We start from the raw sequence: 15,532 nt of genomic DNA, 5'->3' as shown, positions 1-15,532 counted from the left end.
CACTGAAGCTGACAGCAGAGTTGTGGAGTGAAGTGAGTTTCTTTAACTCACAGAGTGATGTGATGTTGACTGGAGAGGCTAACCTAGTTTCTTTATCTGACAAATGGAGCACAGATCTCAGCGGACAAACATCTGGAGCATTCCTCTCTTAGTTTCTGCTTCCTGCTGTATGAGTCTGTTTTTTTATGTTTCAGCCTGTGTATCCCTCTTTTTGGGCCTGTTTTTGCCGAGCAGGTCAGAGCCGGTTTCTCTGTCTGGCCGTCTGTCTGTCTGTATGTCAGTCAGCCGGTCGGCCCTGCATGCACGGTGTTTAGGAAACAGAGAGAACAGGAAAGGCAGAGCAGGCAGGGAAGAATAGAGGGATATCCCCTTTCAGTGTTCCCTCCTTTTTCCTCCAGGATAGAGGGGGTGAGAACCTCGGAAAGGGTGGGGGGTTGGTAAATCACACCACCTGTCCACACACACAGCAAAACACACACAGATGAACTGATGTGCATGCTTTTATAACTATTCATGAACACAAATACTGTCGCTATGAGGCCTGTCTGCTGCTGAGAGACGTTCTCGCTTTTACCGTTGTGTCTGCGTCCCTGTGTGTGTGTGTGTGTGTGTGTGTGTGTGTGTGTGTGTGTGTGTGTCCAGAGACCCTCAGATTAGCCTTATGTGGCCCAGATTACAGCAGGATCAGTGCTGCCACATATTACAGCCATCAGTGAGGCGGTGGGACTGTCTGGGCTTTAGGGGCTGAAATCCACATTTTTAATTACACTTGAGCAGAGAGGAAAAGTACAGTACCAATTCACACAAGCTGTTGTTTACACTGCTGGGAACATGCACGCTATATTCAAGTGGTAAAGGAAAAATGCATGTTTTAGTGAAGGGGAGGAGGGGGTTTAGGGTTTTTAATTTCAGGCCCTGTCACATTGCTCTCCCCCAAACAAACGTGAAGTTTCAGCTCTCTGCTTTTACCATCAGCTCCTCTTCCCCCTTGTGGCAGCAGCTGGAAACACCTCTTAGAATAACTCCACGTGTCAGGAGAGAATTAGACTTTTGAAAACACTCTCCTCTAAATATGAGATATTTCGATGCAGAGAGGCTCATCTTGTGTTTGCAGTGTCAACCTCTCGTATCAAAGGTGACAATTTGTTCCTCTTATCTCCTCCAAGGTGCCACCAGGGACGTCGGCTCAGCTCTGACGAGGATGTGCATGCGCCACCGAAGCATTGAGGCAAAATTACGCCACTTCACCAAGTACGTGCCGCCTGTGCCTCCATGTTTTACCCCTCCACTGCAATTTCCTCTACTCTCCTGCCTGGAGGGGATTATTTGTGTTCCCACGTCCTATCTCCTCTCAGCTGACTTTCCTCTCATCCTACAATCTCCACTGAGTGTTTTTGTGGTGTGGAAATAAAGTTACATGTCTTCCCTCTCATTTTCTGACTCAGTGTCATCATGTTTTGTCTCTGTGTTGCTTCAGTGTTCTCATGGAAGGCCTGGTGACGCCGCTCCAGGACCGCATTGAGGAGTGGAAGAAGACAGCCAACCAGCTGGACAAAGACCATGCCAAAGGTGACCAACCATGAAACGCAAACAGTAAATAATCCTTTAAAAGAATTGTATGTTGGACGGAGAGGTAATTATATTGTTGTGCTCTCCACAGAATACAAGCGGTCTCGTCAGGAAATCAAAAGGAAGTCTTTGGATACGATAAAACTCCAGAAAAAAGCAAGAAAAGGTGAGAAATCCTGACAGATCTTTAAAACCTGTGATAAAAGACCCTCTCCTGACTTTATTGAGATCGTAGGGTGAACATTAATGAAGCCTCCTTGGCTTCTTGTACCCGTGGTTCAGATTGAACTGGTGCCATCTAGAGGAAAGAGTCAGAACCGCTCCAGTGAATCAAAGAGCCTGGCACAGTTTCAGAGGCTTGGCTCCAGCTCTGATGATTTATCAGCCTCTCTCATAAATCAAACTAATGATTTTCCTTCCTGGCTGTGCTTGCTTTTTTTCTCTACTGCTGTTTGAAATCAAACTCATATTGTTCTATTATTTTATTGTAAAGTAGAGGTACGGGTTGGTTATTAACATACAATGTGCCCTAATTTGAATGCAGCTAACTCTGCCTGTCCCTCTGTCTCTCCCCCTCCTCTGTTCATATCTGCCTGTTCCTCATGGCTGTAGAGCTGCTAGGTATGTTTGCCGTACTTCAGCCCGTATGAGAGCCTCATGAGATAGTTTTTAAAAACATCATAACCATCTCAAATCAATCTGCCAGTCAAAGAAAACCCAGGGTTGTCCCAGCATTTCTGGTTAAAAGAGGAAGTGTCATATGAAGCTACAATCAGTTGCCAGTTAGCTTAACTTTGCGCAAGCTGGAAACTGGAGGGCTCAGCTAGCCTAGCTCTGTCAAAAGATTGCAGCTCATGCTAACAGCTCCTCTGTATTATTCACTAAATAAAGTGATGCATCTGGTTTGTTATCAGCATGAAAAAATTATGTCGAAAAAGGAACACGGCTATTTTGGCACTTTGTTTTGTCATACTTCCACTCTTTATTCTAAGCTAAGCTAACTGGCTGCGTCTGGGAGCTTCATGGAGAGCTGGACCGGTGTTCTTTAAAAAATATACGTTTTTATTTATTTATTTATTTATTTATGTATATTATTTTATTTTATCATTTTCAGAACAAAACAAAACAAAATGCAGACTCACAGTGTGTACAAAAAAGATTTTAGACAAAGATGTCAAACCCTCCCTTAAAACACAGAGGGAAAAAAAAGGAAAAAATAATACTACTAATAGTAATACTGATATTAATGATAATAATAAGAATAAGAATAAGAACAATAATAAGAATAAGAATAATAACAGACCCTTGACTCAGAAAGACACATAATGTTTAAGTTGGGCTGGTTTTCTCTGTTGAATCATATTCTCAAACAAACAGAGTCTGGCTTGATGGTATGAGTCTTGTTTAATAGTAGATCACACTCAGCTTTACACACTTCACAACAACTCACACAATCTTGGCTATATGATGGTCTCTATGATATCTAAAAAAAGTGTATTTCCCAAAGAGTTAGTTAAAAGTTACATGTGTGGAAGTTAAAAGGTCTGAGTTGTTTCAGGATTATTAGGCGGGAGTGGGTTTTCTTTTGAGCCCTCTCTTTTGTTTCTATTTTCTTCTCAATCCTAAAAGTTTCTCGTCTCTTCCTGTGCATAGTGCTGCGTTGTGCTGTCGATCCTAGATTAGCTGTCTGAGCTACAGGGTTGATTAATTAATTAATTGGAGTTGAAGTGATCATCATTCAGGCAGCTGAAAAAATCATCAACACAAAAATAATTTATCACGAAAAACCAAACTCTGAACTTATTTCTGCAGATGTTAAAGGTAGTTGCGGTGAGTAAATAACCCTAAATGTGAAGATATTCTGCAGGGTCAGGACTTTGAACTGGCAGGTTGGGTCATGCATTCACAGAGAAGAAGAATTCTCCATCTCCATGATCATTTTCATTGTGTTCATATTCACAGTGTATAATTTAACCTCCTGTTGGTGTGCTGTCGTGAATATAATAACATTTTGTTTATTTGTCGTGAGTCTTATCATTTTAGTTTCAGGACCTCCGAGTCTCCACCAGTTGTTCTCCATCAGCTCATAATGAGTTAAATGTTTCAGCATCTTTTCATTCCCACGCTCATGAATCAGTGTCGTGTTTGTCAGTGACCTCTAGTACACAAACAGTTTATCGTGATGTGTCCTAATCATCTCTCATTCTTCATTCTCTCCAATCCTCCCTGCTCTCTGCACACTTCTCTTCTCTAATCATCTCCTTCATTCCTCCTCCTCTCTTGTCTGTCTCCCCTCTGACCTCCGTCTCTCTCCTCCTCTCTCTCCCCCTTGCCTTCCTCCCACAGGCCGGGGTAACTTGCGCCCCCAGCTGGACAGTGCCATGCAGGATGTGACTGACTTGTACCTGCTGATGGAGGAGACGGAGAAGCAGTCGGTGCGCAGAGCTCTCCTAGAAGAGAGGGGGCGCTACTGTTCATTCATCAACCTGCTGCAGCCTGTGGTGGTGAGTGTTTTTTTATACCTTTGAGCACCTGAGAAAAAACCCTTTGGCTGTTTTTGAAACGGCCTGCTACATACTATCTACGAATGTAGTAGGCAGTACCTACCGTACCTACTGCCTACTACATACTGCATTTGAATTTAGTATGTAGTGTGACTGTTCTGTTCGATCTGTGTTGCAGTATGCTGGGCCAGACGTCACTGGATTTCCAGTTTCGGAAAGCAGAAGTAAACAATGGCCGAGCCGATAGATAAACTGCTTCTTTAGCATCACTTATGATTTAAAAAGTTAAGAAGTGGTTTATACGGAATTTAATAATTTTCACAGCACATAAAAACGGAGTTCCCCCCGTCAAAAAAGAAGAAAAAAGAAAAAAAGGATAGTGCTCTGTGCATTGTGGGAAACAGTACGCGAGGCAGACTGGTCCGATGCATACTGTGAAATTTTCCCGAATCAGTAGACATCTGGGGAGTTTTGGCATACTGAAGATTTTGCTCTTTTTCACATCCTACATACTACATACTGAATTTTAGCCAAATCAGTACGTACTGCTAGTATAGTAGGTGGTTTTCGAAAACAGCCCATGTTTCTGTTGATGTGGAAAATATTAAACTCAGTCTGTCTGTGTTTTCTTCCAGAACGTAGAGATCGCCATGCTGGGGGAGATCACACACTTACAGGCGATCGTTGATGACCTCACTGTGCTGACTGAAGACCCGCACAAGCTACCGCCAGCCAGTGAGCAGGTAACACACCTGTAACACTACTGGTTTAACTTATATTGATCATGTTTTAGCATTACAGGCAAATACTTCTATCTGTCCTCGGCTGCTAAATGCTCGGTCTGGGGGATTTTCTCTGTGTATCTTCTCACTGACAGGCAATTATTTGATTTTCCAGCAAGTATTTTCTGCTCTTTTAGAGTCTGATACAATTCTCTCTGCAAAACCTAAAGTCCTATCCTGAAACTATTACCAAGGATTTCCACAGTTCTTCATTTTAACTTGAATCCACACCATCTGCTTCAAATACTCCTAAACATACGCACCATTTACTCCTGTTTGAGTAATGATTTTTCACACAGAGTCTCTGTTTAAAGAAGGAAGAGACCAATTTCTAAAAATAGAACTACACATAACTGACTTACCTTAAAGTTTACAGGACTTAAAGCAACAGATGGCCTGGGGGAGTTTATACATGTTGCGTTTTATGGCAAAAGTTGACAGAAGGAAAATGGAATGAAACTTTGATTTAAATTCGATGAACAATACAAACCTTATCATGAAAGTTAGAGGTCGGTGTGCAAATATATCACTGCCAACGGAATTTGTCTGATACTCGAAAGCAAATTTTAAAAGGTTTGATACAATAAGATGACTTCTTATAACATCTCTGGAGTGGTAACGACAGAACTTCTGTAGCACCTTACTTGTCCTTGTATCAGTCAAGGCTCTCCACACTACTACAAACACACTCTCAGACACTAATTAAGTGCTATGCAACACTTAAACCAAACCGCTGAATCTTCTGGGAATTTTCAGACTGAGCTGCACGATCCAAAATTTCACCCTGACTTCATCTGGATATTTTCTGCCAGCGCTCCTGGTAAAGTTTCTGTGAAGTCAGGGTGATCTGATGTGAGCGATATGTGTCAGGATGAATAAAATCCTCAGAGGTTGAAGAAGGAGAATCATTGTCGAGATGAGAACTGGGAAGATGTCTGCAAATCCGTCTATTTCCATTTATCATTAATGTAGTATAAAACTGTCATCACAGCATCGGCCTCTGCTGCTTTTGCTTTTAACCATTTTGAAAACATTACAATGTGACTTTTGCAGCATCCTGCCACAGGGAAGACATCAGATTTTAGGGGGGCAGAGACATTTTCCAGAAGTGCATGTGTGAAAGAGGCTAACACTCATTCTACCTCTGAGTCGTGTCCCCTCAGACTCTTTCATCACACAGTTTCACCACAAAGTGATTACATGCTCAATACCTGAGTGATTAAATACTAAAGTATTGATCAGGCTGTGTCCCGACATCACAGCTTGATCAATAACTTTAATATGGCTTAATTTATTTGAATACATCTTAATGATTGTCTGTTTTAACAATCAAACGCGTCCATGTGTGTTGTTTTTGCCTGCAGGTGATCCGGGACCTGAAGGGCTCTGACTTCAATTGGTCCTACCAGACCCCCCCATCCTCCCCCAGCAGCACCGGCTCCAGGAAGAGCAGCATGTGCAGGTATGTTCAAACTAAATTTCAGTCAATGTTGTTGACAACAGATTGATGACAAAGATTTTTGTGCACAAATTCAATTATCAGTAACAAGTCAGTTATTACGCACATTTTTAATGCAGTCAGCAGGCATCACATTTTTTTAAATTTTGATCAGTTGTTGAGGAGTGAGCCATCTTGCATCCTTTTTTTCTCTGCAGAGAGTTGTGCATGCAAAACAGTGACCAGGAAGTGACATACACAGGCAAACAAAACATATGCAGCCGATCTAGCACCATCACGGCCTGATACGTGTAAAGTCAGAGAGCCTTTAACTTTTTAAGTTGTTAAAAGAAGGATTGCAAAGCGGACCTTGCTGATTGCAGGAGAATAATAGTAAAGTGCGAGCGTCTGAAGGCACGTTGGACGCCCAAACTGTGAAATTCAGCTAATCACCCTAAAACCTTTCCCATGAAACACCTCATCTTTTCTTCTCACCTAGAAAAAAAGTGTTGCCTGTTTGGCCTTGTGGTTAAGTCATACGTCCCATGTACAGCGGCTATAGTCTTCAAAGTGGGCAGACCCCATGTCACGCCACACTCTCTACTTAAAAAAACCCAATGAGAATGTGGCTTCAAATGGCAATTTTGAGTTTATTAAAGTAATGTGTCAGGGTTAATGTATGGTATAATGTATGATGAACGGAAGCTAATGGTTTCACCTCACCTTATGGTCTATGGTGTCAACGAACAGAAGCAAAATGTGCCAGAACTCTTGATTGATTTGACATGACGTGTGATAAGTTTGCCTCTAGTCTTGCTCATGTTAGTGAGAGTTAATAACAGTTATCAAGGGGTTGTCAAAGGGGTTTGACCAATTAGAATCAAGCATGTTACACAGCCGGAAGATCAGTGAGAAAGCCTGGTAATAAGAGCTGTTTATTGTTCCAATAACCAATGACTTATTGACTTTCAAAATAGTCGTTAGTTGCACACACAAAAAAAATGCAGATCCACTGGCACACACTCATGCCTGTATACATGCATTATGTTATTTCTTGTGCAGTGTTTTTGTAATGTGTTGTTTGCACACTTTGCTATAACATGTTTTGTTTGGTTATGGTTTAATTAATCCATAATTTGAGTTTAAGAATCTTTGCAAAGTGTTGATTCAAAGCTGTGTTATTCACAAGATGGAAACAGATTCAAGTATAACATGTTGTTATGAAGGCAAGATCAACTCCTGTCGCTCAGCATACACACACAAACACATTATCAGGTGCTGTCATTGTGTGGCGCTCCTTGTATCTTGCCAGCGTCTCGGCTCTAGCTCCTGGCAGATTTGCAGTTCTCAAGCTTCTTACGACCAGATTAGGTCCAAAGCTGTGAAACATCACAGCCAGACAGCCGTGAGCTTGCACAAGAACAAGAATGAACGTATTTATAGTCTGATAATGGTGGTTCAACTATTTATTTATTTATTTATAGGCCTGTATTAAAGGTGCGTTCAAGGACATGAAAGAAGCTTTTCTGTAGAAATTAACCTTTTTAGTGATGTGGTGAGGGCATATCAAACCATGTGATAACAGCTCATTGCTTCGTTTAAGTGTGAAAACAGTTCATGTATAGACCAATTAACACTGCAGCCTATATTAGAGGTTTGCTAAAATAGTTCATTCACAGTGTAGACACTGACACGTTCTCATTTTAAAGCTCATTACAGCTGTAAATCACAGCAAAATGATGCTTTTAAGATGTAAAATCAGTGAGGCTTATTTCTCCCTGTCGTCCTTGGTTTCGGCGGACCGTTGTACATTCTTCAGTTTATCCACCAAGCCTGAAAAAGTTTTTAATAAGCTGAAGTTCATAGACATATCTCTACTTACAGAGAGCATGCAGAGAGAGTCTGTTGTGAGTGAAAATAAAAAATAAAACCAAAAGATTACAGGATTTTTCTCGTACAACAGCACTCTGTTCCAAAATAATAAGAAGCTGTGATGGAGAGACAAAGATTCAGCAGCGCGATGGAGAAAAACAAGAGGACTGAGAGTTTCTTACATGCACAGAGGAGAGACACAGAGGACATGAGAACAGTGTCTGCTTATGAATGATTTAAGGTTATTTAATTTGTCATATTTAATTTGGAAATCCTCCTTAAGCCTGGCCCCAGAGGACGGAGATTAAGGAGGGACGATAACTTCAGATATATACTCAAGAGGGAGAGAGGATGGAGGGGGTGAGAAACTCGTATTCAGTGCGTGGGTGACAAAGAGAAGCGGTGCTGAGTAAGAATGACAAAAAGCCCAGAGACAGCTGTTCAGAGGGAAAGAATAATCAAAGAAGGGATAACTTCTTAATGCTCTTTGAAACACCAAATTTAGAAGAATGGCATCATTTACAATCTTCACACACAAAGCCCTCATGTTTTCAGCATCTGTGATCTATTTTTCATTCTGTTTTTCTGTTTTCGCCATGGCCTTCACTTAAATCCCCCCAAAACAAGTTTCAGAACAAAACAGAGGGAGAGAATCTAGATCACGATCATGTTTGACATGCAAACTGCAAATTTAGCTGGAGTGGAGTCAATGAAGGAAGGCTAAACACTGGTATTAGCTGTTTTATGAATAGCTATGCGGGTATTTAGAAGATGCACCATGAGAATGAAATGCAAAGGACAAATTAATCCTAACCTGGAGAAATAATGGACTGACATCACTGCTGTAAACACAGACTGATGGCAGCCATGACACCTAGCCTTTCACTGCGGGCAGCCAACTGCAAGAAAGCCTCTGAATAGGGCTGTCACACTTTCAGATTTTTACTTCATGATTATCAAGGCCAAAATAATTCATGGTAATGATATCATCCCAATATTTATCAGTCAAACAAAGGACATTTTCTTGAACAGGGGATAAAGAGTTTTAGATCCTCTGCTCCTGCAGCCTGGACTCTGCTGCTGGAGGATTTGGCTTTGAGTGAGCTGGTCTCTCTAAAAGCAGAGGGAAGGCTTGAGAGGAAGATGCATCAGCTTGTAGATGCTTTGACTGATGACTTCTTGTTCTGTGATCAGGATATGTTGACATGTCTTTTAATCATGTGTTGTTTAACTGTAACTTTGTTGGAACGTGCAGCTGTTGATCTTGGCCAGGACACTCTTGTTAAAGAGATTATTAACTCAGGTCTCAGGTCAGAGTTGGTCCCATGTTCAGTCAAACAGTGTGCTCACTGACAATTAGCCTAAAGTGGTGCTGCCCTCCTCCACTGCTCCATTTTTAACTTGAATTTAAGAGTCTTTATCTATTTCATTTATTTATTTTATTTATGTGTTTATTACAACTGGGAGATACATCAATCACTCAATCTTTATTTATATAGAGCAAAAGATGTTATCTCAAGACTCTTCACAAATGTAGCAGGTTTAGACCGTACTCTATGTTATATTATTAACAAAGACCCAACATCAAGACAGGATAAGATCCAGTCCCATTTTACAGACAGGACTCAGTCTGATCTCATCTTAATCCACCATGAGCAGAGCACTTTGCAGCATTTAGCAAGTTACAGTGGCAAGGACAAACTTCCTTTAATAGGCAGAAACCTTTATCAGAGACAATGCCTTTGTTCAGTACAACCAGATTTTGTTACTTAAAAGTTTACTGTATCCCAGGTGTCTTTTTGCAGATGACTTTGTTGCCACGTATGGCAGATTGCTTTTGCACATGAAAGTGGACGGTTGAAATACGAAAGGGATTAGGTGCTTATGCAATTAGAATCCTGTCAGGGTGAGTCAAGACCCTGACGCAAAGCATGAAACAATGCATCATAGTTATCTTTTAGGTTAAAGCTCTCATGAGGAACTTTTGACCATATGTCGACTTTGGCGCCCCCTGTGGACAAAGCTGAGCTTCTCGTATCTGATCTTGTTTTTCTCCAGACAAATAAATCTCCTGTTTCTTTAAATGGTTATTAAATCACTTCTTGTGGATTAAAGATGGAGATAAAAAGCTGTTACAGCAGTCTCCTCGTCTGACATCTACCTTGTAAAGATAATCAATCTTTATGCTGATGGTCCCGTTTGCATTCATAGCTCATTATGAGACATCTGTATGAATTTTGGTCTGTTTCATATCCAGTTAAAAGCTCCTCATAGGAGCTGTAAAGAAAATAAATAGTCACATAAAAAGATACTAAAAACCTCGGGTTACATTATTTTCTCATGTCGTATGTTTTATTGAGGCTTTTTTGAAATACACAGAGTGTAGGACTGATGAGATTTTCTGTTTTTAGTCTCCTTCAGATGCCCTCAGCAGGAGCCCATCGGCTCAGCAGCGTCTCCTCCCACGACTCAGGCTTTGTGTCCCAAGACGCCAACACCCACTCCAAGCCCCCGTCACCCATGCCCTCTGACATCACCAGCCAGGTATGAGCCACGACCACACAGAGTCTATTCAGCAGTCTGGAGGAAACGAGACAACTTATCACAGAAAAGAAAACACATAAATCTCTCTGTTTAACAACAACACCTCTCCATCTGGCACTTTTAATATTTCCTCATTTGCATTTCAGTCATAAAACTTGTTCACAATAACCAGACAGAGCTCTGTATTTTTACTGCAATAAGCTTTACCAGTTGCGAATGTTGGATTTTTTGATCCCGCTGGGCTGATAAAGTTATTCAGGCTCTCACGGTCTGAACATATTGCAGCGTACAGAACACACTGTGCACACCACAGCACACCAACTGATGCAATGTTCCTCTCTGAATAAAAGATCTTACTGGCTACTTTATTTTCGATCCGGGCTATGGTATATAGATCCCCTCAGAGCTGAAAATAACCCCCTCCTCCATAAGCTCATCAACACTTCTCTCCAACTCTCACCCGCTACATCTCTATCACCTCTGCATCTCTCTCTCACACATACACACACCTCTCTCTCTCTCTCTCTCTCTCTCCCTCCCTCTCTCTCTCTCTCTCTCTCTCTCTCTCTCCCTCTCTCTCTCTCTCACTTTCCATTTCCTCCTCCAACCCTGTGTTTTTTGCTCCATCTTCCCTCTCCCAGAAATCAACAAGCTCTGCCTCCTCTGAGGCTTCAGAAACCTGCCAGTCTGTCAGCGAGTGCAGCTCTCCCACAGCGGTTAGTACTGCATGCATCTTAACAATCTACCTGCTGTAATGGACACACACACACTCACACACACTCTCACACTCTCACACACACATACAGAGAGCTGTGCATTGTCCTCATTGTTATCTATAGCCTAAAGAGGCCTGTGGGCTCCACTCGACAGCCTCAGCTCGCTGTGACGTGAGCTCTTCAATGATGTTGAGCACTCTGACTCAGACTTGTCTGTCCGTTCCGCAGTTTGGCTCATGCTCATCCTTCGGTACCTTTCGCCCTGCTTTCTCTCACACTGGCACCATCAGGCCTCTCTCTGTCATACTTCCTGCGTCCCCCACATTTAACCACTCCCCTGGATCCAACACCCCCTCACCCACATCAAAGGTTCCTAGCTGGAAGGTTTGTTTTTTCATTTGCAATTTTACTTTGGCTTTCTATCTCTCTCTCTCTTCTGAAACCCTGTTGCTTCTTTGCTTCGCGTAAAAGATTGACCTAACAGTCACTGTTTTCTGTTGCTCATCACGCTCAGTCTGCTCACAAAGACAAACTGAGACTGCTTTATCATTTAATAACCCTGAGATAATGATTTCCGCCCATATCTACCTCTGCATCTAACCAGTCCATGAGCCAAATGAGCAGCTTCTGTGTTTAGTCCACTGCATGACTGTTGGATGGCAAACACTGGAGATGCACGCTGTGAGGAGGGTCTCATTGTTCTGTCTGTCACTGCAGGACTGGGCCAAATCGAGTTCTTGTGAGCCGTCTTTGGTGAGCACTCTGCATCGCAGGAGAGAGTCGATGGAAAAGATGAGAGAACTTGAAGCTCCGCCCAGTCCACTGGGGTATTCTGGGATGCATCCAGATGATCTACACCGAGGGAGGATTGGCGCAGGAACTATTGCAGCCAAGGTATGAGTAAAAATGTAAATGTCAGTGTAAACATTTCTGTGCCTGGGGAGTTGTAGTGCATGAATTGCATATGTAAATGTATGCTGATATTTATGTATCTTTATTTATATTTCCTACCTGTGTGTGTGTGTGTGTGTGTGTGTGTGTGTGTGTGTGTGTGTGTGTGTGTGTGTGTGTGTGTGTGTGTGTGTGTGTGTGTGTGTGTGTTCTCAGCACGGCGAGCCACTCTCTCCAGCAGCCAGCACTCTTGCGATGGTTCTGACCCGAGGTTTGAGTATGGAGCAGCAGAAGAGCAGCAGAGACTCCCTGCAGTACTCCAGTGGTTACAGCACCCAGACCAACACCCCATCCTGCTCAGAGGACACCATCCCCTCTCAGGGTAACCCTCATTCTTAAAAACTCTCACACACACATGATACAGCTCAGACACACACACACACACACACACACACACACACACACACACACACACACACACACACACACACACGATACAGCTCAGACACATTACTTCTCATTCTCTCAGCTGTTGTTTCATTTAATTTTGATAGAAATCTCTGCTCCTCCAAACTGTAATTGGGAGAGCATAGCAATATCAGCCTTCAGTGCTTGTGTGATGACCATAATTTATTATGCAAGAAAGCTTATTAGCTGAAAAATAAACACTCAAAGGATAGTTTAAGTACTTTATGTAGCGGAAAAATCTTCTCACAAGCCGCTGTCTCCTCTAGGTTCTGACTACGAGTGCTACTCTCTCAACGGGGACGCTGACAGTGAAGGACAGGCAGACTTTGACAAGTCCTCCACCATCCCACGGCACAGTAACATCGCTCAAAGCTACCGCCGCATGATCCAAACCAAGAGGCCCGCCAGCACAGCAGGTCTGCCCGCAGGAAAGAATCCTCAGGGAACCCCTAATGGCTCAGGGGGGAGCAGCTCTGGAGCCATCACCTCAGGGACCGCCACCATCCGCCGCACACCTTCCTCCAAAACTGGAGTGAGACGCACGCCATCTACGTCTGGACCCATCCCAATCCGGCCCCCCATTGTACCGGTGAAGACCCCCACTGTGCCAGATTCTCCAGGGTACGGCAGCCCGTCCCAGCAGCGTGCAGGCAGCGAAGAGTTTCTCTACAGTGACGACCCTGCAGCTGGAGATTACATGAGGGCGTCTCCAAAGAGGATGAGCCTGCCTGATACCTCATGGGGGTGTGGAGGAGGGGGGCCTGACAGGACTGGTTACGCCCAGCAGGTCCCCGGCATGGGCCCCCTCTGTGCTGAGGAGGACCCTCTGCTCGCTGCAAACCGCCACAGCCTGGTGGAGAAGATAGGGGAGCTGGCAGCCAGCGCCCATGCCCTGGGTGAGGGTCATTTCCCCTTCAGCAGCTCTCTGCTGGGGGAGGCGGCTCAGTGTGCCCCCCAGGAGACGTCCTCTGAGACTCAGGAGGACTTGGATATGCTAGTGAGGATACGCCTCGGGGTGAAGCTCCGCAAGACGGTGACTGACGACAGGTCTGCTCCCAGGATCCTGCGGTAGCTGAGGGAGAGGAGGGCTGTGAGGAAGCTGTTATGCCCTTATTGACAGACTGAAGCTTTGTAGTGAAATACAGCAGCACTCATGAACTGAGGTACAAAGAGGGCGTAACGTGATGAATGAAGGCCAGTTCACAGAGTGACCATGGACAATGTTGAATCATGTCATGTCATGTATGTATTGCGTACGTATTAAGTAATCCATATTTTTGGTTTTGATTCTTCTGTTTAGTTTTTGTCTCTTTATCTCTGCTCCCACTGTGACCTGTCGCTTCAGCCCAGTTTGTCCCGTTAGCCCTGGTGTCGTCACTGCCATCAGGTTTGAATGCTCCATATCTTTGTTCTTGCTCTTATGATTATAAAAATATTGTGTGTTTCCCAGTTAGCACGGCCTCCTGTGGGTGCAGAGTGATGGGTGCGGTGCTCTGTGAGCCTGTCTGTGTGTTGTTCTCATCTTTACTGTATTACTGTTTTGTTTCATGAGCTGGAAAGCAGCTGTGTAAGTCATGTAAAATAGGAGCAATATGGCAGTGTTTTTATTGCTGTACTGTACTGTCAATATATTCTGCAATTAAACAGGCTTTTTACTGTTAAACGCTGTGACTGTCTTTGTCAAATAATGTCGTGTCTTCATTGAAAATATAAAGTTTGGTATCAGTGTTGGTTGGGAGGAGACTGCAGAGCGTGTTTCTGCATGCACAGATAGTTTTTATATATTCACTACATCTGAAATGAGATTTTATGAAGTTTTATATCTTCATAACCCTCTCCACTGAAGAATTCTGAAACTGTAGTTTCATTCCCTCGCTTTATTTCCCCTCTTCAGATTGTACACCACAGTTAAACCATTTCATATTTTATAAATCGTTTGGTACAGTCAACTTAATTATTCAGCAGTCTGGGCTCTGTGATTTTATCCCAAACCTAATTTCAAACTTTTATCTTTATGTCTTTTCTTCCTGGAACCTTTAAGCTTCGGTCGTCAGTATCTCTGCCCTCAGTTGTTCTTTGTGAATCACTGCAGTACCATGAACAGACAGGTGAGGGCGCCAGAGAGCCTTCTCACACTCAGGCTCCAAAGTGAGCTGTAATGGGGGACATTTATCGACATTACTGCTGCTGTAAAGATATTTTGACAGGCTGGAGACATGAATGATAAGTGGGATGAAGACAAAGAGAGGGAGGTAAGGACGTTTCACTGCCTGAGAAGGTGAAAAAAGAACATTACTCACATGTATAAAGAAACATAAGAGGTCTAAACTGGATTCGTTTGCTTCATGTTAAATGACAAAAAGGATACAAAAGAAAAGATGTAGCTTACATAACTGGTGAAATTACATTTCCAATTAAATATACTAATGTTATAGATGTTGCACTCACTGAGGGTGTAGAAATGTGTCTTGAGTATTATTTTGGCAAAACAAACTCAGATTTTGCAGCAGGCTGTGTGAAATTGATGTTCCAGGGAGCTTGTTAACCCCTCCTCATTATTCTTTAAATAAATGGTCCTGCCTGTAAACTGGCTGTTTAAAGCTTTTCCTCAGCAGAGATGATGAACCACAGCTCTGCGCCTGGATAAGGGACCTCTACTAGAGGGTACCACTCATGATATATGAGCATAACGTCCATTTGGAGCTGCTCTTATTATTAAGAGGCCACTTAACAGGGCAGGGTGGAGAA

General features: G+C 43.0%; 1 protein-coding gene across 2 annotated transcripts in view; it reads left to right on the top strand.

Annotated features, from left to right (window-relative positions):
• Positions 1-14,451, top strand: part of mtss1la (MTSS I-BAR domain containing 2a) — a 34,700-nt gene extending 20,249 nt beyond the window's left edge. The window contains exons 4-15 of one of the 2 annotated variants that reach the window (XM_034684862.1): positions 1,167-1,251; positions 1,478-1,569; positions 1,661-1,735; positions 3,916-4,073; positions 4,709-4,816; positions 6,220-6,317; positions 10,577-10,709; positions 11,351-11,425; positions 11,654-11,809; positions 12,143-12,319; positions 12,533-12,698; positions 13,051-14,451. In XM_034684862.1, the coding sequence (XP_034540753.1) occupies positions 1,167-1,251; positions 1,478-1,569; positions 1,661-1,735; positions 3,916-4,073; positions 4,709-4,816; positions 6,220-6,317; positions 10,577-10,709; positions 11,351-11,425; positions 11,654-11,809; positions 12,143-12,319; positions 12,533-12,698; positions 13,051-13,856 (2,129 nt within the window). In that variant the 3' untranslated portion in view covers positions 13,857-14,451. The remainder of the gene's footprint in view (positions 1-1,166; positions 1,252-1,477; positions 1,570-1,660; positions 1,736-3,915; positions 4,074-4,708; positions 4,817-6,219; positions 6,318-10,576; positions 10,710-11,350; positions 11,426-11,653; positions 11,810-12,142; positions 12,320-12,532; positions 12,699-13,050) is intronic. The other variant, XM_034684863.1, reaches the window with a different exon arrangement.
• The last annotated feature ends 1,081 nt before the right edge of the window (positions 14,452-15,532 follow it).

Source organism: Notolabrus celidotus, chromosome 6 (genome assembly GCF_009762535.1).
Source record: "Notolabrus celidotus isolate fNotCel1 chromosome 6, fNotCel1.pri, whole genome shotgun sequence".
Classification (NCBI taxonomy): Eukaryota; Metazoa; Chordata; class Actinopteri; order Labriformes; family Labridae; genus Notolabrus; species Notolabrus celidotus.
Note: the sequence above shows the minus strand (reverse complement) of the source record. Positions and strands in the feature narration are given on the sequence as shown.